This window comes from Erythrolamprus reginae, chromosome 11 (assembly GCF_031021105.1).
Source record: "Erythrolamprus reginae isolate rEryReg1 chromosome 11, rEryReg1.hap1, whole genome shotgun sequence".
Classification (NCBI taxonomy): Eukaryota; Metazoa; Chordata; class Lepidosauria; order Squamata; family Dipsadidae; genus Erythrolamprus; species Erythrolamprus reginae.
Genome location: NC_091960.1, coordinates 4,481,063 through 4,508,342, shown reverse-complemented (window position 1 = coordinate 4,508,342; position 27,280 = coordinate 4,481,063). Strand labels below are relative to the sequence as shown.

The following is a 27,280-nucleotide window of genomic DNA, read 5'->3' as shown; positions in this document are numbered from 1 at the left end:
GGAGGCCCGTCCCCTCGTTCAATCCCCCTCGCCAGTGCCGAAAGGAAAAAAAAGAAAGGAACGCGACGTGGTGGGGATTTCCAGACTGGGCTCAAGGGCGGAAGAGAGAGAGAGAGAAAAAGAAACAGTCGGGGCAGCTAACCAGGGACTTTACAGCCGGGGCAAGGCAAAAAAGACAACATTTGGCCGAACTGCTGCAAAGAACAGAGTAAGTAGTAGTGGGGGGAAAGGTTAGCCGGCCGTTGCTCGCCTCCAGACATCCGGAGCTGGTGGGAAGGAGGATAAATTCCCCATCGCGGATTTCACCTATCGCGGCCAGGTCTGGAACGTAACTCCCGCGATAGGTGAGGGACTACTGCAAAGTCACCGAGAGTCGGACACAACTAAATCTTTAAAACAACAACATTTATTGGGTGGGTGGGTTGGTTCTTCAATTTAGTTGCCACCCATCTGGCTGTAGGCTTAATCTACAATGGCTGCTAAGCAACGGCTGGCTGAGAAATTCTGGGAGTTGCAGTCCACGCCTCATCAAGTGGTGGAGGCTGAGAAATCCGGCATTAGGTCATCCACAAACTTGGGCTGTGTCTCCAAATGAGCCCGAAACTTAGACTTCTGAAAAGTACGGAGCAGCTTAGGCTCCTTTTTTATGTTATGTATGTGTCTTTTGTATGTGTCTTTGTCCTGTCTTGGAATTTTGCAAGACTTTTGCCAGACACATCCTGGAATACAGCTCATCTGTCTGGAACCCATACCACATCTCGGACATCAACACCCTTGAAAACGTCCAAAGATATTTCACCAGAAGAGCCCTTCACTCCTCCACTCGAAACAGAATACCCTACGAAAATAAACTAACAACTAACAGTTAGGTCCCGTCAACTAAACAATGTCGTTTGGCGGGACCCAGGGGAAGAGCCTTCTCTGTGGTGGCCCCAGCCCTCTGGAACCAACTCCCCCCAGAGATTAGAATAGCCCCCACTCTCCTTGCCTTTCGTAAGTTCCTTAAAACCCACCTCTGCCGTCAGGCATGGGGGAACTGAGATATTCTTTTCCCCTAGGCTTCTACAATTTATGCATGGTATGTTTGTATGTATGATTGGTTTTATAACAAGGGTTTTTAGCTGTTTTAGTATTGTATTGTCACATGCTGTTTTTATCACTGTTGTTAGCCGCCCTGGGTCCACGGAGAGGGGCGGCATACAAGTCCAATAAATGAATGAATGAATGAATGAATGAACGAACGAATGAATAAATAAATAGCACTTACACTTATATATCGCTTCACACTGCTTTAACAGCCCTCTCTAAGTGGTTTACAGAATCAGCATATCACTCCCAACAATCTGGGTCCTCATTTGACCCACCTTGGAAGGATGGAGCAGTGATGGGCTCCTATGGGTATGGTCAGGTACGTAGAACAAGTTGAAAAAAAATCTGACCCCCCCCCCTTTTTTTCCTCCTTCTGGGCTCTGGGTCTGTTTTTCCTATCGCAGTAAATGAGGTTGAATGTGTACAATTTTAGAAGAGCTGTGCGTGCTTGTGTGTACATACAGTTTATATACCTAGTGTTGTGGTTAGCTCTGGCCCAGCTCCTGCCCCAAGGACTGTGGATGTGGGGGAGACATCCACATGCTGCAGGCCTGTTTTGCCCCCGGTGGAATCTGCTGATGAAGGCTCCTCTGACGAAGAAGAAATGAGTGACAGGGAGGAGGAGAGTGGGGCAGACAGCTCAGAAGGAGATCAATTACCCAGCTCCTCCTTGGATTCAGAACAAGAGTTAATGATACAGCCACGCATGCGGAGAGCGATGCATAGGCAGCAACAACTGAGAGATTATTATCAAAGAAAATGAGGCCACCTGTGGTTGGGTGTGGTCATTAGTGAGGCTGCTATAAAGAGAAGCCTGTGGGTTTGGCCATTGTGGAGGATTATCTGATCATTGTGTTTCATGACTGCTTTACTGACTTTGACTTTTTGTGTGCTGATTTCCCCCCGCTTTGAAACTTAACTAGGGCAAAGTGTGTTTCACTTTGTGTAAGAAGAAGGACTGTGAATTGCCTCACAGCTGCAAGCTAAGTATCACAGAACTGATAAGGGACTTGTACAAATTACCAGTTTGTTTGGAGACGAGTGCTCTTTGCTATACCAAAAGAGGGCTTAGTTTAAGTGAATTTTCATTATAAAGAACATTGTTTTGAATTTTCAAACGTGTGTGTGTCTGAAATTTGTACCTGTGAATTTTTGGGAGGAGTATACCGGAGAGCCCGACAGAACACCTAGTAGATAATGTATATTTTTGTGTGTCTGTGTGTAATATGTATGTACACATATGGCATATACACATAGAATTGAACAGTATGTTTTAGATGTTCAGTAAGGGAAACTATACCTCTTTGAGGCGAAGAGAGGCCAGGCACCCTAACCCTAACCCTTGACATGAGTGACATCAAGTTAGCCACCTTTAAGCCAGTCACATGACCTTTAATCCATCCCCGGTCACATGATCATCAAGCCACTCCTACCTGGTCACATGGCCAGCAAGCCACACCCACAAAATAAGCCACACCCACAGAATGGTAATAAAAAATTTGCAGCCCTTCACTGGATGGAAGGTTGAGTCAACCTTGAGCCTGGTGAGATTTGAACTGGTGAACTACAGCCAGTAGTCAGCAGAAGTAGCTTGCAGTCCTGCACTCTAACCACTGCACCACCAAGGCTCATTTGTTGCTTTGGTCCGGTCTACCCAATGTGAAACATCAGGCCAGAAGTTTGGGGAATGGTGTCAAACTGGCCACGCCTACCCAGCTGGTCTCACCCATCCAATCAGCCATGCCCAGTGAGTGGCGTCAAGATGGCCCGCCCACCCAGTCGGCCGCGCACGCCCGCACGCCCTCACGCCCTCTCCAAGGTCAACCACAGCCCTGATGTGGTCCTCAATGGAATTGAGTTTGTAGAAAAACAAGGCAAACATCAGATGGGAGATGTCTACAGACATACGATGGGTTTAAATTCGCTTCCTCTTGGAGACAGAAAACCAACGTTGGTGAAATCCTCAGAGGTCCTATGAGGTCCTCACTACTTTTTGGCTGTCTCAGAACAGCCCATCTTCTAGGCTGACCACTTGGTCTCAAAGGTTGAGGTCAGTCGGACATCTGTGCGAGATCTTGAGAGACACATCAGGAGTTTATGCCTTTTGAATTATTTGGGGTCCTCAGAATGTCTAGAAGAATTGCACAATCACAGAATGATTGAGTTGGAAATGACTTTGGAGGTCTTGTAGTCCAACCTCTCTGATCAAGTCTATCTTGAGTGACAGCCCCAGCTGTCCATTTCTTCTACCATCCCCAAGCTCTTCTAAATCGTAGGCCAAAATTTGGGCGAAAGAGGATGGCCAAGTGATTGCCCAATTGTGTTCGACTCCATTCCATCAAAAGACAGCCTTGGGTGCACTAAAATCTGGATTTGACAATAGGTTAAAGTTATTTGTTGTGCTCACAGTGTGGCTGAGAAAGTGTCTTTGATCCCATAAAGACAGAAATATTTGCATTACAGTACTTTTCATCCCAACATTTTTGGATGAGTCATTATCCGAGTTGACTCAGGAATTTCTCAGCAATAGTATCATCTCTTGATTTCCGAGTAAACGGACTTGTCTCCGTAGAGTAAATCCTAAAAGAGACAGACAGAGAGAGAGAGAGAAAGAAAAACACATCAATAAATATAGTTACACACCTTTGGCATTGTCAAAATTGCTATCAGTCAATTGCAAAACGCAATTGGCCTACATTGGCTGCCAATTAGTTTCCGGTCACAATTCAAAGTGTTGGATAATGACCCATAAAGCCCTACATGGCATCAAACCAGAATACCTCTGGGACCGTCTTCTGCCACACAAATCCCAGCGGCTGATAAGGTCCCACAGAGTTGGCCTTCTCCAGGTCCTGTCGACTAAACATAGAAGTCTGATGGCAGAAAAAGACCTCATGGTCCATCTAGTCTGCCCTTATACTATTTCCTGTATTTTATCTTAGGATGGATCTATGCTTATCCCAGGCATGTTTCAATTCAGTTACTGTGGATTTACCAACCACTTCTGCTGGAAGTTTGTTCCAAGGATCTACTACTCTTTCAGTGAAATAATATTTTCTCACGTTGTTTTTGATCTTTCCCCCAACTAACTTCAGATTGTGTCTCCTTGTTCTTGTGTTCACTTTCCTATTAAAAACACTTCCCTCCTGAACCTTATTTAACCCTTTAACATATTTAAATGTTTCGATCATGTCCCCCCTTTTCCTTCTGTCCTCCAGACTATACAGATTGAGTCCATGAAGTCTTTCCTGATACGTTTTATGCTTAAGACCTTCCACCATTTTTGTAGCCCGTCTTTGGACCCGTTCAATTGTATCAATATCTTTTTGTAGGTGAGGTCTCCAGAACTGAACACAGTATTATTCCAAATGTGGTCTCACCAGCGCTCTATATAAGGGGATCACAATCTCCCTCTTCCTGCTTGTTATACCTCTAGCTATGCAGCCAAGCATCCTACTTGCTTTCCCTACTGCCCGACCACACTTTATTTTTGATCAGCTTACATCCTGGCATGACAACTTTCAACACCATCAAAAAACAACAGCCACCTATACCCAGATCATTGGCAATGACACGATAGGTGGACAAAAAAATGTCAAATCCAGTCTAAACAGGGATGTTTTGGAAAATTGGTTAAAAGATGTCTTAACACACCTCAAGCTGTGGGTTTTTTTTCCAGTGTCCAGTTTTGGGATTATTATAAATTAAGCCACATGAAAGCTCTGCTTAGGATAATCACCTGAGTTCTTCTACTGGTACGGTCAGGTACGCAGAACCAGTAGAAAAAAATTGATTTCCCCCCCCCCCCCCTTTTTTTCCCTTCTGGGCTCTGGGTCTGTTTTTCCTATCGCAGTAAATGAGGTTGAATGTGTATAATTTGAGAAGAGCTGTGCATGTGTATGTGTGTGTACATACACATATAGTTTATATAGTAGATAATGTATATTTTTGTGTGCCTGTGTGTAATATGTATGTACACATATGGCATATATACATAGAATTAAATAGTATACTGTATTTTGAATGTTCAATAATAGTAAATAGATAGAGAAATTGTATCTCTTTGAGGCTAGGAAAGGCCAGGCAACCGAACCCTAACCCAAACCCTTGACGAGAGTGACATCAAGCTGGCCACCTTTAAGTCAGTCACATGACCTTTAAGCCACACACACCCGGTCCCATGATCGCCAAGCCACTCCCACCTGGTCACATGGCCAGCAAGCCACACCCACAGTGTGATAGTAAAAAAATTTGCAGCCCTTCATTGGTTGAAACATACCGTGTAGTTTGAGTTCAGCTTGGGGCAGGTCCCTGGGAGAGGCTGTAAGGAGAGACAAATATATAACCACAGGGTTATTGTGGGTGGGGAATTCCTTAAAGCTGGAAAACCAGATTATTTAAAAACAAACAAATAAACTCTTCCCTTCCCTTTCCTTTTGACTTTGCAGTTTTAAGAGAAATGTTAAAGAGCCATTAAACCAAGCGGGACAAAAAATAAAAATAAAAATCAAGATGGCAGTCACATGGTGAGATCAAAGCTTGGCTCATTTTATGTAAATTGCCTTGCATATTTTAAAATAGGTGAAGCTTTGATGTGCCTGATTGACATTTGCGTTTGCCCAGGTTCGCCTGGTGCACCAGTTGCGGCCCTATTTGGACAGGGAGTCATTGCTCACAGTCACTCATGCCCTCATCACCTCAAGGTTCGATTACTGCAACGCTCTCTACATGGGGCTACCTTTGAAAAGTGTTCGGAAACTCCAGATCGTGCAGAATGCGGCCGCGAGAACCATCGTGGGGCTTCCTAGATTCGCCCACGTTTCTGCAACACTGGCTGCTGATCGGTTTCCGGTCACAATTCAAAGTGTTGGTAATGTCCTTTAAAGTCCTACATGGCATTGGGCCAGAATACATCCGGAACTGCCTTCTACCACACGAATCCCAGTGGCCGATAAGGTCCCACAGAGTCGGCCTTCTCCGGGTCCCGTCGACCAAACAATGTCGTTTGGTGGGCCCCAGGGGAAGAGCCTTCTCTGTGGCGGCCCCGGCCCTCTGGAACCAACTCCCCCCAGAGATTAGAACGGCCCCCACCCTCCTTGTCTTTCGCAAATTACTTAAGACCCACCTTTGTCGCCAGGCATGGGGGAGTTAAGTTATCCTTGTCACGCTGAGAATTGCCAGCCAACAGAGACATTCAGTAGTTAAAGAGTTAATGTGTGTTTTCCCCTCTGAGCACACCCCCTCATACATCACTCCCACAATTCATATCTTTTCCTACATGTCACATCCGCCTGCTTACGTAGGCAAGCATTCCAATCTATATTCTTCTGTTTTCAGCCATGTTACAGCTGCTTATAAAGTGCCGCTCCTGGCACATTCTATTTTATTTTCTGTTTACTAAATAAAGTTTTTTTTACTTTGATTCCTGCCTGCCAAGTTTACCTAATTAAAAAATCCATCCCTCGACATGGTAGCAGAGGATGGTTGTTTATTTTTTAAACTAGTCAGGCAGATATGCCTGCAAAAAGAAGACGACAGCAGGTTTTTGATATTCCTCCTTCGGAACAAGATATAATGCCGCTCTCAGCTCAACAGCTGCCTATCTTCTCTCAAAACAACATTCCTGCTGGAAACACTATGCCTGCTTCCAAAGCACAAGGAATTTCTTCTCAAAGAATCTTATCTCTGATTCCAGATAGAGCTCAGCAAAATGTGAATAACAATGACGCTTCTAACAATGACTCTTTTACAAAAATTTATTGCTTGCCAGAATTAAAAGACAGTCAAACTCTCACTGATGTTCCTAACTTCTCTGCAAAGCAAAAAGCATTTCTCTGTGAAAAACAGTGTCCTCTGAAGAATTATGCAAGCAATATTAATCCAGTGGCATTACAAAAAACAAATGTTTTGAATCTTGAGTGAAGCACACAGGCTAATTTAAAATGCACTATTGAAGCCACTGAAACAGAAACAAATTCTTATCAGCAAGAAACTATGCAAAATATCCTTGGAGCTCTGCCAAAGCTTTCCGAGTCAGCTTCAAAAGAATGTCAGCCTTTCTCACAATGTATTAATATGCAGACTGCAAATGTTTTAGCAAATGATTTGAGACTTGAAATTAATAAAATGCAAAAATGTTTATTACAATTGAAGCTAGACAACAATGCTTGTGATTTAATACAGCATAAGAAGGATCTTATAGGATTTCATTGTACTGAATTAATCAGAAAACAGATCAAACTTGATGAGATAACAAGCATGCAATTAATGTTTTGCCAAGAAGAAATAAGTGGTTTACCAGAAAAAAAGGAGAAAATGGTGTTTGTACAAAGACAGTATGATGACATCATGCATTCCTTAGCATTCAAGGAACTAGGTGCAGCACCACCCAGTGCCCAAATTGAGAAAATACCCAGTCCAACTTATCCTCAGGAATTTGGCTCAGTTCCAAGCCAGATCCAAAATGCGCCACCTGGTGGCCAAATTATGCAACTGCACCAAAATGTTGTTTTATTGCCAGAAAGCTCAGAATCGCCATCCAGTGACCATTTTAAGCAATGCAGGTCACCAGAAAATTTAGATGGCCAGAAAATTGTTGATTTGCGCCAGAAGGATTTCCTTTTAGATTTCCAAATAAATAAAGAAGCTTCAGCAGAACAATTCTATTCTGCAAACAAAGAAAGGTTTGTACCTGAACAGACTTTTTTCCAGCAAGTACCCCAACCAAGTGAAGGGGTGCAATTCTCACAGGTACAACCGCTTCAAGTTCAGAAGAAAAATGTTGATTTACGCCAAAAGGATTTCTTTTTAGATTTCCAAATAAATAAAGAAGCTTCAGCAGAACAATTCTACTCTGCAGACAAAGAAAGGTTTGTACCTCAACAGACATTTTCACAACAAGTACCCCAACCAAGTCAAGGGGTGCAATTATCACAGGTACAACCACCACAAGTTCCTGCTACGCCCGTGCAACCGGTGCAAATTCTACTTCAGTCGGCTCAGCCATTGTTGGCACCACGTCCTCAACTACAGAAACAGATGCCGGCTGCAACTCAAGAGCAATTTTCCGCCTTGCCGCCATTAAAAGAAGAAGAAGGCATTAATTTGGAACGCAGGAGTCCCAGTAACTCCAAATCAGCTCAACAAGATTCCCGAAGGTGAATCACACTCTACAATCAATACCGTGCTTCTAAAAAATGTTCCTGATTCAAATTGTGAGTACAGCACAAAACACTTATGGACTTTAGATAGCGGAGCTGCTTTTCACATTACTCACCAAAAAGAACTTTTTACTGAATTACATGAGTCTGACATAAAGGAGGTGTATGGATTCTCAAATAACCTATCCCGAGTCGAAGGAGAAGGAACTATCTACATAGATGAACTGGACCAGATGATTCCACGTGTTCTCTACATTCCAAAATCTGAAAGCAACATACTTAGCCTTCATCGCCTAAACAAAGACTTAGGCTACAAAGCTATGCTCCTGAACTATGATATCCATCTTATTAGAAATGGAACTATTGTCGCATATGCCATTCCGATTGGTGGTGTTTTCTACCTGAAGCCGAACTTTCGTTCACTGGTAGATGTAAGTATGAGCGTTCCAAACCATGAAAGCGCAGGCCCAGAGAGAAAACCTGCTGCTATTATAAAATCAGAGGCTCATAAAGCCAATGAATCTCAAGGTGTTCCGCATGATGTTGCAAATGCTAAACCTGTACTAACAAATAAACCTTTTCATTCCAGGTGCATCCACCGTTGGCATCGTCACTTGGGCCATGCTTCATATGATGTCTTATCCAAGATGCCCGAGTGCGTGAACGGTTTCAAAGTCGATAGTAATTGTCCTATTTATCTCGACTGTTTTGTTTGAAACAAATCTAAATCAAAAGCTTCCCCCCATTGCTAAGCATGCCCTTCGTTTGTCTTCACACATTTTCGATTTGGTTCATACCGACATTGTCGGTCCATTTCGGCCTACTAGGAGTAACAATAAGTATTTCTTAACAATTGTTGATAGTTTTTCTAGATATGGTTTTGTGTATCTAATGAAACAGAAATCAGAGACGTTTCAGATCTTTACAGACTTTGCTGCACAGGTGTAAAATCAATTTGGTGTCCGTATCAGAAGAATTCAAAGTGATCGTGGCGGTGAGTTCATGTCTCAGTGATTCCAGAACTGGATGAGACGCAAAGGAATACGGCACCAAGCTTCAGCCCCATACACTCCTCATCACAACGGGATTGTTGAAAGACGCCAAGGTGTTCTACAGACTACATATCGCTGTCTCCTAGAAGACGCTGATCTCGACAATTCCTACTGGGGCGAAGCACTAAGGTATGCAAACTACCTTGTTAATCGTACTTGGAGCAGTGTTTTAAAACAAACTCCGTACTACATGTTTTAAGGGAAGAAACCCGACATTCAAAACCTTCACATTTTTGGCTCGTATGCCATGGTTAACATTCCACTGGCCCAGAGAAAGAAGGGCGGTCCAGTGGCAGAAAGACTGAGATTTATAGGTTTTGATGATAGTTCCAAGTACTACAAATTTACTGACGCTAACTACAGAGGTGTTATTTCCAATTCAGCAAAATTTGAGGAAGATACAAATTGGTCCAGAATACACAGTAATGATACTTCAGTTTGTTTTCCTAAAGATGCCCAAGGTACAGCGCAATGTACAGTCTTCACCAGTCACAGATGATGTTACTAGCGATGCAAATGAAGACGGATATGACCAAAATGAATGGACCACAGTTCTAAGACGTTCTAGGAGAACCACAAAAGGAGTTCCTCCTCAGAGATATCAAGCGCAAGCAACTCAAAAACTGTTTCCTGTTATTTGCAACAATGTTTTACTTCCTCCTGGTAATTTTTACCAAATAAGACATTTACCTGAACCTGAACAAGAAAAATGGCATGATGCCATGCAAGCTGAACTTGACAGTTTAAAGAAACTTAAGGTGTACAAACACGTTGACCCTCCAGAAGACAAGAGAGTTATTGGTACACAATGGGTCTACAGAATTAAGCGAAAGCCAAATGGTGAGGAACTATACAAAGCAAGATTAGTAGCACAAGGCTTCTCTCAGACTTTTCCAGATGATTACACCGATACTTATTCACCTACTGTCAGAAATGAAAGTGTCAAAATCGCCTTAACAACTGCCGCTGCCCTGCATTTAGAAGTTTTCCAGTTCGATGTCGAAACTGCCTATCTGAATGCTGATCTAGATGAAGAAATCGACGTGAAAGGTGCACCCGGATTCCAGGACCAGGAAGGACATGTCTGGCGCCTGCAAAAGAGTCTGTACGGATTGAAACAATCTGGTTTAATGTGGCATAGATGTCTCATTGACAAACTAAATTCATTGGGCTTTATTAAGTCCGACTCTGATGAATGCGTGTTTACAAAAGGGCAAGGTAATGTTTATGAAATTGTTCTTGTTTATGTTGATGATATTGTTTACATTGGTCCAAATCAACGTATGAGTGAGATTTTTGCAAAAGGTTTAGAGAAACACTTCACACTGAAAAGCTTAGGACACATTCATGATTACTTAGGGGTTCAGATTCAGAAAACTCAGAAGGGGTTTAGCCTCTCACAAGCAAACAAGATTGATCAACTTTTGCAACAATGCAACATGGCTGATGCACGCCCATGTCGGTCTCCAATGCAGACAGACTTTTACAAGTTGACATACCAAAACAGTCCTTTGTTTAAGGACCAAACACTTTATCGCTCAGTCATTGGGTCTCTGTTATACATTAGCAGTTGGACAAGACCCGACATTTCACTTAGTGTGAATTTGTTGTCACGACACGTAGGCAACGCAACTATATTTCATTGGACATGCATAAAGAGATTGCTCAGATACATGAAGTACATGATGGACATAAAATTGTTCCTGGAACCAGAACACAACAAGTATCCTGAATTGATTTGCTATGCAGATTCTGATTGGGCGAGTGACATTGAAACTCATCAAAGTACTTCTGGTTTTATAATGTTTTTGAATGGTTGTCCAATTTATTGGAAAGTTAGAAAGCAGAAATTTATTTCTTGTTCCTCCACTGAGTCCGAATATGCTTGTGTTTTTGACTGTTGTAATGATTTAATCAATGTTTCTGCTCTCATTAATAGTATCTGGGCTGATCCAATGAAGCCAATTGTTATTATGGAGGACAATACTTCAGTAAAATTCATTGCTGAAGCTGAATATGTGGGAGCCCGTTCACAGCACATCGACTTAAGATATAAGAATGCAAGAAAATATGTGCAACAAGGATTCGTGAAACTACAATATGTGCCTACAAATGAACAGATCGCTGACGTGCTGAATAAACCACTGCCAGCTGACCAACACGAATACCTCTCCGAGAAAATGTGCCTTATGTGAACCAATGTCCCTGATAACTACCAAAGAAGGGGTGTCACGCTGAGAATTGCCAGCCAGCAGAGACATTCAGTAGTTAAAGAGTTAATGTGTGTTTTCCCCTCTGAGCACACCCCCTCATACATCACTCCCACAATTCATATCTTTTCCTACATGTCACATCCGTCTGCTTACGTAGGCAAGCATTCCAATCTATATTCTTCTGTTTTCAGCCATGTTATAGCTGCTTATAAAGTGCCGCTCCTGGCACACTCTATTTTATTTTCTGTTTACTAAATAAAGTTTGTTTTACTTTGATTCCTGCCTGCCGAGTCTACCTAATTAAAAAATCCATCCCTCGACAATCCTTTCCCCCTAGGCTATTACAAGTTATGCATGGTATGTTTGTGTGTATGTTTGGTTTTTTTATAATAAGGGTTTATTAATTGTTTTTATTAATTGGATTGTTCATGTTGTTTTACCACTGTTGTTAGCTGCCCCGAGTCTGCGGAGAGGGGCGGCATACAAATCCAATAAATAAAATAAATAAAATTAAAATTACATGGAGGCATTTAGTGCAGGCTTTTGTTTTGGCAGTTAGGAAGCAAGGGAAAGGAAAGGAAAGGAAAGGAGGAAGGAAGGAAGGAAGGAAGGAAGGAAGGAAGGAAGGAAGGAAGGAAGGAAGGAAGGAAGGAAGAAGTTGCTCTTTGCATCTGTGCTTCCAGAGGGAAGAAATGGGACATTGGTCTGTGGAACCTTCTCTTCCATCTTCTACTCCAAGGAGGTCACCAACTCAAGAACTGGCCCATGGTTCGCTCTGCCCCTCTCCTGATCCATCAACCTCCTTCGCTGTTCAACCTCAGAAGAGACCAAGGAGAAGACCAATGGGAACTCACCGCAAGAGGGTCGGAGTTAGGGAGTGGATCCTTGGGTGTTTCCAGTGGAAACTCTATGTCGTCATAAATGGGTTCTTTGTCATCTAGTTAATAGAATAGAATAGAATTCTTTATTGGCCAAGTGTGATTGGACACACAAGAAATTTGTCTTTAGTGCATATGCTCTCAGTGTACATAAAAAAAGATATAGATTTGTCAAGAATCATCTGGTACAACACTTAATGATTGTCAAAGGGGGTCAAATAAGCAATGAAGAAACAATATTAATAGAAATCTTAAGGATACAGGCAACAAGTTAGGGGCGTCCATCATAACTTTGAACGGTGTTTTAAGAGGGGTGGGTTTCACCTCCCAGAATTCCCCAGACAGATAGATAGACTTCAATTCCCAGAATTCCCCAGACAGATAGATAGACCTCAATTCCCAGAATTCCCCAGACTGATAGATAGATCTCAATTCCCAGAATTCCCCAGACGGATAGATCGATCTCAATTCCCAGAATTCCCCAGACGGATAGATAGACCTCAATTCCCAGAATTCCCCAGACGGATAGATAGATCTCAATTCCCAGAATTCCCGAGACAGATAGATAGACCTCAATTCCCAGAATTCCCCAGCCAGTGTGCATCTTAAACTCGACTTTAACTCCCCGAAATCAACAGTCAATCATCAGTATGAAAAATGGCCATGCCATTTTTGCCGGGGCCCTCGTAACTCCAAACGGATGCTAACTTTGAATGGTGGCTAGGTGATTGGTCATAAGTCAAGAACTACCAGCAATACGCTTACCATGTTTAGATGGAGGTGACCTTGATGGTCCTGTTTCCCTAAAAAAAAGAGAGAAAATGAGCTGGAAGAGGATGAAGACCGGTCAACACATCTAACCTCTTGCACAACTACTCATCGTTGGGGAGGGAGGGGCGCCCCTCCTGCCTGGAACTGAACCTGAAAGGCATAATTCTCCCTCTGACCTGAATGCCAGAAATGTTTTTGGCCAACCAGCCTGTAATTTTGAATTTCAACATTTAGAGAGCTGATTAGAATCTCACAAACAACTGGAGTGGGATGTGGGGAGGGGGGAGTGTGGAAACCCCTACCCTGTGCTGGGTTCCGATTTCCGTAAGACAAACCGGTAAACCATAATAGCTCCGACAGCCCCGCAAAGCAAAACGCCAACCAGCACTCCGGCCACGATCCAGCCCATCTTCGAAGGCTCTCTCGGAACTTCTTTAATGGGTGGGATTCCTGTTGTTCTCGTGGTCGCCGTTGTTGCATTTGTTGAAGTTGTTGACGTGGCTAGAGGTGAAGCTAGAATGGGAATAAGGATGGAAGGGTCAGGGTCAACCATTCCTATACAGTGGTCCCTTTACTTACGAACTTAATTCGTTCCGTGACCAGGTTCTTAAGTAGAAAAGTTGGTAAGAAGAAGCCATTTTTCCCATAGGAATGAATGTAAAAGCAAATAAGGCGTTTGATTGCGAAAACCACAGGGAGGGTGGAGGCCCTGTTTCCACAGAGAGGGTAGAGGCCTTGTTTTCTCTCAGGAGATTCCTAGAGAGGCCCCACAGAGGTTTCTCCCTGCCTTTTCCGGCCCTGTTTTCTCCCAGGAGATTCCTAGAGAGGCCCCATGGAGGCTTCACCCCACCTTTTCCGGCCCTGTTTCCTCCCAGGAGAATAAGTAATGAGTGAACTTTAACACCCAGAATTCCCCAGCTAGGAAATTTTAAAATGAGTGGACTTTAACACTCAGTATTCACCAACTAATGGGTGGACTCAAGGGGGGGCTACTGCCCGGACTGGGGGGGGGAAATGCAGTGGGCTAGCGAAAATGGAGCTCCACCCCAGAGCACCCAATTTGCACTGAAAGATGTTGAAAGAAAATGTAGGACGTCCTGCATAAGCCATGCCCACAGTGTGGTAGTAAAAATTTTGGTAGCCCTTCACTGGGTGGACTTGAGTTCCCAGAATTTCCAACTAGGATATTTTAAGATGGGTGGACTTCAATTCCCAGAATTCTCCAGCTAGAGTATTTTAAGGTGGATGGACTTCAATTCCCAGAATTCTCCAGCTAGAGTATTTTAAGATGGGTGGACTTCAATTCCCAGAATCCCCCAACTAGAGTATTTTAAGATGGATGGACTTCAATTCCCAGAATTCTCCAGCTAGAGTATTTTAAGATGGATGGACTTCAATTCCCAGAATTCTCCAGCTAGAGTATTTTAAGATGGGTGGACTTCAATTCCCAGAATCCCCCAACTAGAGTATTTTAAGATGGATGGACCTCAATTCACAGAATACCCCAGGCAGATAGATGGACTTCAATTCCCAGAATCCCCCAAGCAACATGCTTTAATACAGGTGGATTTCAACTCCCCAAATCCCCCAGCTAGGGTATTTTAAAATTGGTGGACTTCAACTCCCAGAGTTCCCCAGACAGCATGTTTTAAGACCACTCATCTTAAACTCGAGTTTAACTCCAAGAATCCAATGGTCAATCATCAGTATGAAAAATGGTCATGTCATTTTTTTGGGGGGGGCCTTTGTAACTCCGAATGGCCACTAAACAAACGGCTAAATAAGTCAAGGACCCGTACTTACTAGCCAACTTGAGATTAATGGAGGCCTTGAGAAATTCCCTGGGCCGCAGTAGAATGTCAACGTTGTATTGGCCGACGTCGCTGGGTTTGAGCCCAGTGATCGACATGGATCCATTGTGGAAACCAGTTTCCCTGTTCGTAAATTGAACCCCGTTGTGCTGAGGACGATACTGCCCGGGGGAAAAGCTGAAGATCCTTGAAGATTCCTGAGACGCTGCCCCTCGGGACCAGTTGACTTTCTGGATGTCACCTTGCACGTTTTCCACAGAGAAAGTGACACTCTGTCCTTCGGCCGGGGTCTCTGGGATGGACACTATACGGATCCTGCTGGCTTGGGCCAGAATGACCCATAGGGCCAGGAAACAGGCTGTCAGGAGAACAGAGGAAAAAATGGTACCTGTTGCTGGAATTGGGTATGTCGACTGTTCAGTTCCATTCTATATTCTAATATATTTTATTCTGTTCCTGTTCTGTTGTGTATTATTCTATTCTGTTCAGTTCCATTCTATATTCTAACGTATTTTATTTTATTCTATTCCTGTTCTGTTCTGTATTATTCTATTCTGTTCAGTTCCATTCTATATGCTAATATATTTTATTCTATTCTGTTCTGTATTATTCTATTCTGTTCAGTTCCATTCTATATTCTAATGTATTTTATTCTATTCCTGTTCTGTCTTATTCTATTCTGTTCAGTTCCATTCTATATTCTAACGTATTTTATTCTATTCCTGTTCTGTATTATTCTATTCTGTTCAGTTCCATTCTATATTCTAATATATTTTATTCTGTTCTGTTCTGTTCTGAATTATTCTATTCTGTTCAGTTCCATTCTATATTCTAATATATTTTATTCTATTCTTTTCTGTTATGTATTATTCTATTCTGTTCAGTTCCATTCTATATTCTAACATATTTTATTTTATTCTATTCCTGTTCTGTTCTGTATTATTCTATTCTGTTCAGTTCCATTCTATATTCTAATATATTCTATTCTGTTCTTGTTCTATTCCATTCCATTCTATTCTATTCTATTCTTCCCAGTTCTACCACTTACCTCTCATGGAAAGGTGTCTGCAAAAAACCCGCGTCTTATGATGGAGAATAGAATAGAATAGAATGGGATGGGATGGAATAGAAATAGAATAGGATGGGATGGGATGGGATGGGATGGAATAGAAATAGAATAGAATAGGATGGGATGGAATAGAAATAGAATAGGATGGGATGGAATAGAAATAGAATAGGATGGGATGGAATAGAAATAGAATAGAATAGGATGGGTTGGGATGGAATAGAAATAGAATAGAATAGAATGGGATGGGATGGAATAGAATAGAATAGGATGGGATGGGACGGGATGGAATAGAAATAGAATAGAATAGGATAGGATGGGATGGAATGGAATGAAATAGAAATAGAAATAGAAATAGAAATAGAAATAGAAATAGAAATAGAAATAGAAATAGAAATAGAAATAGAAATAGAAATAGAAATAGAAATAGAAATAGAAATAGAAATAGAAATAGAAATAGAAATAGAAATAGAAATAGAAATAGAAATAGAAATAGAAATAGAAATAGAAATAGAAATAGAATGGGATGGGATGGGATGGGATGGAATAGAAATAGAATAGAATAGGATGGGATGGGATGGAATAGAAATAGAATAGAATAGAATAGGATGGGATTGGATGGGATGGAATAGAAATAGAATATAATAGGATGGGATGGGATGGAATAGAAATAGAATAGAATAGGATGGGATGGGATGGAATAGAAATAGAATAGAATAGAATGGGATGGGATGGGATGAGATGGAATAGAAATAGAATAGAATAGGATGGGATGGGGTGGAATAGAAATAGAATAGAATGGGATGGGATGGGATGGGATGGGATGGAATAGAAATAAAATAGAATAGAATAGAATAGAATAGAATAGAATGGGATGGGATGGAATAGAAATAGAATATAATAGGATGGGATGGGATGGAATAGAAATAGAATAGAATAGGATGGGATGGGATGGGATGGAATAGAAATAGAATAGAATAGGATGGGATGGGATGGGATGGAATAGAAATAGAATAGAATAGAATCGGATGGGATGGGATGGAATAGAATAGAATAGAATGGGATGGGATGGGATGGGATGGAATAGAAATATAATAGAATAGGATGGGATGGGATGGAATAGAAATAGAATAGAATGGGATGGGATGGAATAGAAATAGAATAGAATAGGATGGGATGGAATGGAATAGAAATAGAATAGAATAGGATGGGATGGGATGGGATGGAATAGAAATAGAAGAGAATAGGATGGGATGGGATGGGATGGAATAGAAATAGAATAGAAAGGGATGGGATGGGATGGAATAGAATAGAATAGGATGGGATGGGGTGGAATAGAAATAGAATAGAATGGGATGGGATGGGATGGAATAGAAATAGAATAGAATAGAATGGGATGGGATGGAATAGAAATAGAATAGAATAGGATGGGATGGGATGGAATAGAAATAGAATAGAATACGATGGGATGAGATGGAATGGAATGGAATGGAATAGAAATAGAATAGAATAGGATGGGATGGGATGGGATGGAATAGAATAGAATAGAATAGGATGAGATGGGATGGAATAGAATAGAATAGAATAGAATAGAATAGAATAGAATAGAATTCTTTATTGGCCAAGTGTGATTGGACACACAAGGAATTTGTCTTTTGTGCATGTGCTGTCAGTATACATAAAAAGATACCTTTGGCAGGAATCATGAGGTGCACCACTTAATGATCATCATAGATTACAAATAAGCCATCAGGAAACAATCAATATTTATAAAAATCTTAAGGATACATGCCACAAGTTACAGTCATACAGTCCTAAGTGGGAGGAGATGGGTGATAGGAACGATGAGAAAAAACTAGTAGTAATAGCAGTGCAGTCTTAGTAAGTAGTTTGACAGTGTTGATGGAATTCTTTGTTTAGCCGAGTGATGGCATTTAGGGAAAAACTGTTATTGTGTCTAGTTGTCTTGGTGTGCGGTACTCCATACCGATGTTTTGAGGGTAGGAGTTGAAACAGTTTATGTCCAGAATGCGAGGGGTCAGTCAATATTTTCACAGCCCTCTTTTGGACTTGTGAAATATACAGGTCCTCAATGTTTTTTCTGTAGTTCTGATTATCTCTGATTTGGACAGGACTATTCCCAAAGGACCAAGAAAAAATAATTTGCGAGAAGAAAAGAGAAATCATTGTTGCTTCCTAAGTGGACAGTTTGATTTCAAAGAAGTTTGATTTACTTGGAGTTACATTGTGTTGTTTAAGTGTTCCCTTTATTTTTTTGAGCAGTGTATAATAAAATGAAATGAAATGAAATAATAAAATAACCGATCGGTTTCCGGTCACAATTCAAAGTGTTGGTAATCACCTTTAAAGCCCTACATGGCATTGGGCCAGAATACATCCGGAACCGCCTGCTACCGCACGAAACCCACAGAGTTGGCCTTCTGCAGGTCCCGTCGACCAAACAATGTTGCTTGGCGGGCCCCAAGGGGAAGAGCCTTCTCTGTGGCGGCCCCGGCCCTCTGGAATCAACTCCCCCCAGAGATTAGAACGGCCCCCACCCTCCTTGCCTTTCGCAAATTACTCAAGATCCACCTTTGTCGCCAGGCATGGAGGAGTTGAGATATTCCTTCCCCTAGGCCATTACAAGTTATGTATGGTATGATTGTGTGTATGTTTGGTTTTTTATAATAAGGGTTTTTAGTTGTTTTATTAAATTGGATTGTTACATGTTGTTTTTTATCATTGTTGTTAGCCGCCCCGAGTCTGCGGAGAGGGGCGGCATACAAATCCAATAAATAATAATAATAATAATAATAATAATAATAATAATAACAACAACAACAACAATAATAATAAAATAAAATATAAACTAACCCTCAACATCTGATGTCTAGGGAGCACTGTCCTCCTTTCTCCTTTCTCCTAATCCAGGAATCTCCAAACATGGCAACCTTAAGACTTCTGCCGCATGAATCCCAGTGACCGGTTAGGTCCTACAGAGTTGGCCTTCTCCGGGTCCCGTCGACTAAACAATGTTGTTTGGCGGGACCCAGGAGAAGAGCCTTCTCTGTGGCGGCCCTGACCCTCTGGAACCAGCTCCCCCCAGAGATTAGAACTGCCCCCACCCTCCTTGCCTTTCGTGAAGTTCTTAAGACCCATCTCTGCCGTCAGGCATGGGGGAACTGACACATCTCCCCCGGGCCTATACAGTTTATACATGGAATGTTTGTGTGTGTGTTTGCTTTTAATAATGGGTTTTTTAGTGTTTTTTAAATTATTAGATTTGTTTTTACATTGTTCTTGTTATTGTTGTGAGCCGCCCCGAGTCTACGGAGAGGGGCGGCATACAAATCTACTAAATAATAATAATAATAATAATAATAATAATAATAGTAATGTAAAGTAAAGTAAAGTAAAGTAAAATAAATAAAATAACATAAAATAAAATAAAATAATAAAATATAAAATAATCCTCAACATCTGATGTCTAGGGAGCACTGTCCTCCTTTCTCCTAATCCAAGAGTCTCCAAACATGGCAAACTTAAGACTTTTGGACTTCAACTTCCAGAATTCCCATGGCTGACAAATTCTGGGAGTTGAAGTCCACAAGTGTTAAAGTTGCCAAGTTTGGAGACCCAAATTCTAATAATAATAATAATAATAATAATAATAATAATAATAATAATAATAATAATAATTTATTAGATTTGTATGCCGCCCCTCTCCGAAGACTCGGGGCGGCTCACAACAACGATAAAAACGGTATTATACAGGCACAAATGTAATATTAAAAAACTAAAAACCCTATCATAATTAAAACCAAACAGCACATACATACCAAAACATAAATTATAATAAGCCTGGGGGAAAGGTGTCTCAAATCCCCCATGCCTGGCGGTATAGGTGGGTCTTGAGTAGTTTACGGAAGACAAGGAGGGTGGGAGCAGCTCTAATCTCTGGGGGGAGTTGATTCCAGAGGGCCGGGGCCGCCACAGAGAAGGCTCTTCCCCTGGGGCCCGCCAGATGACATTGTTTAGTCGACGGGACCCGGAGAAGGCCAACTCTGTGGGACCTTATCGGCCGCTGGGATTCGTGCGGTAGCAGGCGGTTCCGGAGGTACTCTGGTCCAATGCCATGTAGGCATACAACCTCTCTCCTTGCCCCAGAATAGAATTCAAGATCTCCTTGCTGGACTTTCCTCCTGAAGGACACAACCAGGATCCCATAAAAACTTCCCGTTCTTTTCCAGCTCTGCCCACTCAACTCTACTCCCCTCCTGCTAGGGAAAACAGCTCCGCTTTCTCACCTTCAGCAAAGGAACCGAGTCTCCAAGGAGTTCCCCATCTCGGAACCTTCATGGTTTGTTGTCCAACTCCATCGTTCTCCGTCCTTCCTTCTCTTCCTTCCCTTCCTCTTTTACACCTACAGATTCCTGAACTTCACCAACCAAACCAGTTGGGTTTCAGGATGACAGCAACAGGCGGGGCGGTGTGTAGGAAGGCGTCCACAGCTCCAAATATGTTGCCTGGCCTTGCTCAACATGCTTACCGGTAGTTGAGTGAACTTCCCCAAGACTTTGGATCAGGAACCAGCTAAGTAAGGAGGCCAGGCTTATGAACCCAAAACATGCTGAGCCTTAGGGGAAAAAATCTACCGAGCATGGCTCCATCCAGCTTCTGCAAGTCAATATTTAACATTCTGTTTCCACTTGAAACAGAATGCCCTACGACAGTGCTTTTCAACCAGTGTGCCGTGAAGCTCAGAGAGAAAGAAAGCAAGGAAGAGAGAAAGAAAGAGAGAGAGAGAGAAAGCAAGAGAAAGAAAGCAAGAGAGAAAGCAAAAGAGAGAGAAAGAGAGAGAGAGAGAAAGAAAGAGAGAAAGAAAGCAAGAGAGAGAAAGAGCAAGAGAGAGAGAAAGCGAGAAAGAAAGCAAGAGAGAAAGAAAGCGAGAGAGAAAGAAAGCAAGAGAGAGAAAGAGCAAGAGAGAGAGAGAACAAGAGAAAGAAAGAGAAAGAGAGAAAGAGAGAGAAAGAAAGCAAGAGAGAGAGAAAGCAAGAGAAAGAAAGCAAGAGAGAAAGAAAGCGAGAGAGAAAGAAAGAAAGAGAGAGAGAAAGAGAGAAAGAAAGCAAGAGAGAGAGAAAGCGAGAAAGAAAGCAAGAGAGAAAGAAAGCGAGAGAGAAAGAAAGCAAGAGAGAGAGAAAGCAAGAGAGAAAAAAGCAAGAGAGAAAAAAGCAAGAGAGCGAGAAAGCAAGAGAGAGAAAGAGCGAGCGAGAGAGAGAACAAGAGAAAGAAAGAGAAAGAGAGAAAGAGAAAGAAAGAAAGAAAGAGAGAGAGAGAAAGAGAGGTAGGGAAGGAGAGAGAGAGAAAGACATAGAGGGAGGGAGGGATGGAGAGATAAAGAGAGCAAAAAAGAGGAAGGAAGGAAGAAAGAAAGAAAGCTGGATGGAGAGACAGAGAAAGAAAGAGGAAGGAAGGGAGAGAAAGGGAGGGAGAAAGAAATAGAGCGAAGGGGAGGAAGAGAGAGAGAGAATTTTTTTTGTCCAAACTTTTTTTAGCCCCCCCCCCCCAATGTGCCCCAGGGTTTCGTAAATGTAAAAAATGTGCCGGGGCTCAAAAAAGGTTGAAAATCACTGCCCTATGAAAGCAGACTCTCAATCCTGGATCTAGAAAGCCAGACCCATCCTTGAATACAGCTCATCTGTCTGGAACCCATACCACATCTCGGACATCAACACCCTCGAAAACGTCCAAAGATACTTCACCAGAAGAGCCCTTCACTCCTCCACTCGAAACAGAATACCCTACGAAAATAGACTAACAATCCTGGCTCTAGAAAGCTTAGAACTACGACGCCTAAAACACAATCTAAGTATTGCCCACAAAATCATATGCTGCAACGTCCTGCCCGTCAATGACTACTTCAGCTTCAACCGCAACAACACAAGAGCACGCAACAAATTCAGACTTAATATTAATCGCTGCAAGCTTGACTGTAAAAAAAATATGACTTTAGCAATCAAGTTGTCGAAGAGTTGGAACTCATTACCCGACTCAGTAGTGTCAACCCCTAACCCCCAACATTTCTCCCTTAGACTATCCATGATTGACCTCTCCAGGTTCCTAAGAGGTCAGTAAGGGGCGTACATAAGTGCACTGGTGTGCCTTTCGTCCCCTGTCCAATTGTCTCTCCTTATCTCATATCTCATATATGTTTTCTTCCTTTCATATATCTTCTCCTCTATTTTTATATCTTTTCTTTATATATAATACTTCATGTCTATCCTCTTCAATATGTATTGTGTATTGGACTAGATAGATAGATAGATAGATAGATAGATAGATAGATAGATAGATAGATAGATAGATAGATAGATAGATAGATATTATTTTATTATTATTATTTATTGGATTTGTATGCCGCCCCTCTCCACAGACTCGGGGCAGCTAACAACAGTGGTAAAACAACATGAACAATCCAATTAATAAAAACAACTAAAAAACTCTTATTATAAAAAACTAAACATACGCACAAACATACCATACATAACTTGTAATGGCCTAGGGGGAAAGAATATATTAACTCCCCCATGCTTGGCGACAAAGGTGGGTCTTGAGTAATTTGCGAAAGACAAGGAGGGTGGGGGCCATTCTAATCTCTGGGGGGAGTTGGTTCCAGAGGGCCGGGGCCGCCACAGAGAAGGCTCTTCCCCTGGGGCCCGCCAAACGACATTGTTTGGTCGACGGGACCCGGAGAAGGCCAACTCTGTGGGACCTTATTGGCCGCTGGGATTCATGCGGTAGAAGGCAGTTCAGGATGTATTCTGGCCCAATGCCATGTAGGGCTTTAAAGGTAGATAGATAGATAGATAGATAGATAGATAGATAGATAGATAGATAGATAGATAGATTTAGATAGATAGATAGATAGATTTAGATAGATAGATAGATAGATAGATTTAGATAGATAGATAGATAGATTTAGATAGATAGATAGATAGATAGATAGATAGATAGATAGATAGATAGATAGATAGATAGATAGATAGATAGATAGATAGAGTTGGAAGGCATCTTGGAGGTCTTCTACTCCCTGCTCAGGCACAAAACCTTATATCAGTGATGGTGAACCTATGGCATGGGTGCCACAGGTGGCACATGGGGTCGTGTCTGCTGGCACATGAACCATTGCCCTAGCTCAGCTCCAACGTGCATGTGTGTGCCGGCCAGCTGATTTTTGGCTTACACCAAGGCTCTGGGTGGGTGTTTTTGGCTTCCAGAGAGCCTTGGGGGGCGAAACGTGAGCCTACTGGTCCCACCAGAAGTTGGGAAACAGGCTGTTTGTGGCCTCCAGAGGGCTTCCGGGAGCAGGAGGCCTCCCCAGCCATTGAATTATGGGTGTGGGCATTCACGCATGTGTGATAGCACACACACACACTTTTTTGGCACCCGAGGAAAAAAAGGTTCGTCATCACTGCCCTATATTATTCCAGACAAATGGTTGTCCAATCTCTTCTTTAAAACTTCCAGTGTCGGAGGATTTATAACTCCTGGAGGCAAGCTGTTCTACTGATTAATTGTCCTAACGGGCAGGAAATTTCTCCTTAGCTCCAGGTTGTTTCTCTCCTTAATTAGTTTCCACTCTCTGTTTCTTGTCCTGCCCTTGGGTGCTTCAGAGAATAGCGTGACTCCTTCTTCTTTGTGGCAGCCCCTGAGATACTAGAAGACTGCTATCATGTCTCCCCTGGTACTTCTTTTCATTAAACGAGACATACCCTAAAATAAAATAACGAATGAATAAAAAATAAAATAAAAAATAAAAAATAAAATAATAAAATGAAATGAATAATAAAATAAAATAAATAATAAAACAAAATAATAGAATGAGATGAATAATAAAAGAAATAATAAAATAAAATAACGAAATAATAAAATAAAATAAAATATGAAATGAAATAATGAAAAGAAATAAAATGAAGTAATAAAAAGAAATAAAATAATAATAAAATAATAATAATAATTTATTAGATTTGTATGCCGCCCCTCTCCGAAGACTAGATAAAATCGATAATAAATAATAAAATAAAATAAAATGAAATATGAAATAAAGTAAATAATAAATAATAAAATGAAATGAAATATGAAATAAAAAGAAATGAAAAAAGAAATGAAAAGAAATGAAATAAAATAATAAAATGAAATAAAATAATAAAATAAAATAGATAATAAATAATAAAATGAAATGAAATGAAATATTAAATAAAATAAAATGAAAAAAGAAAAGAAATGAAATGAAATAATAAAATAAAATACTGTATTTATTTATCACAAGACTACTCTGACCATCTCTGACCATGTCACATGTGCAAATTCTTTGTGCTAGGAACGGTTAGTGGAACACGAAGGAAGGAAGGAAAGGACCCACTGACACAATAACCTCAAAACTGATGCAAAAACAAACACCCAGCAATCGAAGGAAACTATGCCTGACGGTACCATGGAGAGCACTTGCCTATAAAGCCACCGAGAGTGGGACACAACTAAATCTTTAAGTTTAAGTTCACTTTTACCCTTATATATATTACCACATGTCTATTTTTCTTCCTATGTATTTGTGTATTGGACAAATGAATAAATAAATAAAATAAATAAATAAAATAAATACATTTATTTTGTGGGTTGGTTGGTTCTTCAATTTAGTTGCCACCCATCTGGCTGTAGGCTTACTCTACAATGGTTGCTAAGCAACGGCTGGCTGAGGAATTCTGGGAGTTGCAGTCCATGCCTCATCTAAGGGCGGAGGCTGAGAAACCCAGCGTTAGGTCATCCACAAACTTGGGCTGTGTCTCCAGATGAGCCCGAAACTTAGACTTGTGAAAAGTATGTATGTGTCTTTCGTATGTGTCTTTGTCTTGTCTTGGAATTTTGCAAGACTTTTACCAGACCCATCCTTGATTATTGCTCATCTGTCTGGAACCCATACCACATCTCAGACATCAACACCCTTGAAAATGTCCAAAGATATTTCACCAGAAGAGCCCTTCACTCCTCCACTCGAAACAGAATACCCTACGAAAATAGACTAACAATCCTGGGTCTAGAAAGCTTAGAACTACGGCGCCTAAAAGTATTGCCCACAAGATCATATGCTGCAATGTCCTACCGGTCAACGACTACTTCAGCTTCAACCACAACAACACAAGAGCACGCAACAGATTCAAACTTAATATTAACCGCTCCAAACTTGACTGTAAAAAATATGACTTTAAGAATCGAGTTGTCGAAGCGTGGAACTCATTACCGGACTCAATAGTGTCAACCCCTAACCCCCAACATTTCTCCCTTAGACTCTCCACGATTGACCTCTCCAGGTTCCTAAGAGGTCAGTAAGGGGCGTGCATAAGTGCACTGGTGTGCCTTTCGTCCCCTGTCCAATTGTCTTTCCTTTATCTCATATATCATATATATTTTCTTCCTTTCATATAACTTCTCTATTTTTACATATTATCTTTATATATATTACTTCATGTCTATTCTCTTCCATATGTATTGTGTATTGGACAAATGAATAAATAATAAATTAATTAATTAAATATCAATTTTTTAAAAAAAAATTAAAAAAAGAAAGTCAAGGGGTCAGCAAATCGATATATTGGTACTTCAGCCTAATTTACTCTGGATGCTCTTCAATAATCCAGATTGAGAACCAAGGAAAAGTTGGTTGGCACTCTTGCTTTTAAACCAGGGGCGAACAAGCCAGTATTAAACCCCAGATAGAATCAGGAGAGTTAAACGTTTAACGAGGGAAGGAATTTCCTTCTTTCTGACTGTAAGAAGTTGCTGCCATAGAGACAAAAACCAGTTTAACCAGGATTGATAAACCAGTTTGGCTTGCTCCAGGCACGCATTAGCAACGCCGAGAGAGAGTCGACCCGTTTACCGTATCCTGGTTACCTCACGCGAATCGGGCCTGTGGGTGTGCGACGGTGCAGAAGCTAATTGGCTTGCTTAATGTGGTCATTGTAGATCAAAGAAATCTTTGCTTTTATTTCGTTTATTACAGTCCTATACCACCCACCTCACTTGAGTGACACTAGGAGGCTTAAAACAATGGTTACTAAACCATCATGGGTTTTCCGCCTGTAGGAGGGGTCTGCTGGTGTGATCCAGCAGGCTGCATTCAAGGTGGACTGGACTACAATGCCCATAATGAAAGCTGTGGTCCCCTTCATTTGCTGGGGGAGGTCAATTGTAGGTAAAAATTTCTCTCTCCCTCCCTCCCTAATTCTGTTATCTGTTCATACATACATACATACATACATACATACATACATGATTCCTAGAACAGCCCAATTCCCCTTTCCTTTGTGAGCTTACAAAACCTTTGTCAGACCCATCCTCGAATACAGCTCATCTGTTTGGAACCCATATCGCATCTCAGACATTAACACCCTTGAAAATGTCCAGAGATACTTCACCAGAAGAGCCCTTCACTCCTCCACTCGAAACCGAATACCCTACGAGACTAGACTTTCAACCCTGGGCCTAGAAAGTTTAGAACTAAGACGCCTTAAACGAGATCTAAGTATTGCCCACAAGATCATATGCTGCAACGTCCTGCCTGTCGGCGACTACTTCAGCTTCAACCACAACAACACAACAGCACACAACAGATTTAAACTTAATATTAACTGCTCCAAACTTGACTGTAAAAAATATGACTTCGGTAACCGAGTTGTCGAAGCGTGGAACTCATTACCGGACTCCATAGTGTCATCCCCAAACCCCCAACACTTTACCCTTAGATTATCTAAGGTTGACCTATCCAGATTCCTAAGAGGTCAGTAAGGGGCTGTGGAATTTCCCCCCTCCCAATGTCCCTTCTCACCTGCCACGATTAGCCCAATCCAGCTCATGGTGGGAAGGATCGACGGTGCCGGAGACAGGAGTTCCCAAGATAGAGAGGAGCTTCATTTTGGAGTCAACAGTGGACCCTTTTTAGCCTTATATAGTCTTCAACGCACTTTTCCGAGTGGGAAATTCCAGGAAAGTCTTGCCGGATGCGGGGAAGGGAGGCAGGAGAATACTGGAATTAGGGACTGGGCAAGAGCGAGAGGGCCATTTCTCAACTCTTGAGGGAAAGTTTAGCTTTTGGGCACCAGACGGCCGCCAGCCAAAATGTAAACATGGGCAGAATTGTCCTGAAGGATTTGTCAAGAGCTCGTTTTGGCTGCATTCCCATG

At 41.6% G+C, this 27,280-nt stretch overlaps 1 protein-coding gene across 2 annotated transcripts; it reads right to left on the bottom strand.

Moving 5' to 3' along the window:
- Positions 1-1,276: 1,276 nt before the first annotated feature.
- Positions 1,277-27,021, bottom strand: LOC139174438 (cell adhesion molecule CEACAM19-like). Of its 2 annotated transcripts, none has more exons than XM_070764803.1 (7): positions 26,926-27,021; positions 14,967-15,332; positions 13,466-13,676; positions 13,158-13,195; positions 12,369-12,451; positions 5,369-5,410; positions 1,277-3,669 (listed from the first exon to the last, which is right to left on the bottom strand). In XM_070764803.1, the coding sequence occupies exons 1-7, from the start codon at positions 26,951-26,953 to the stop codon at positions 3,622-3,624; spliced, it is 816 nt and encodes a 271-aa protein (XP_070620904.1). In that variant the 5' UTR covers positions 26,954-27,021; the 3' UTR covers positions 1,277-3,621. The 2 variants fall into 2 exon arrangements, with proteins under 2 accessions (XP_070620904.1, XP_070620903.1); XM_070764802.1 differs by lacking the exon at positions 26,926-27,021 and adding an exon at positions 20,348-20,749.
- Between the last annotated feature and the right edge of the window lie 259 nt (positions 27,022-27,280).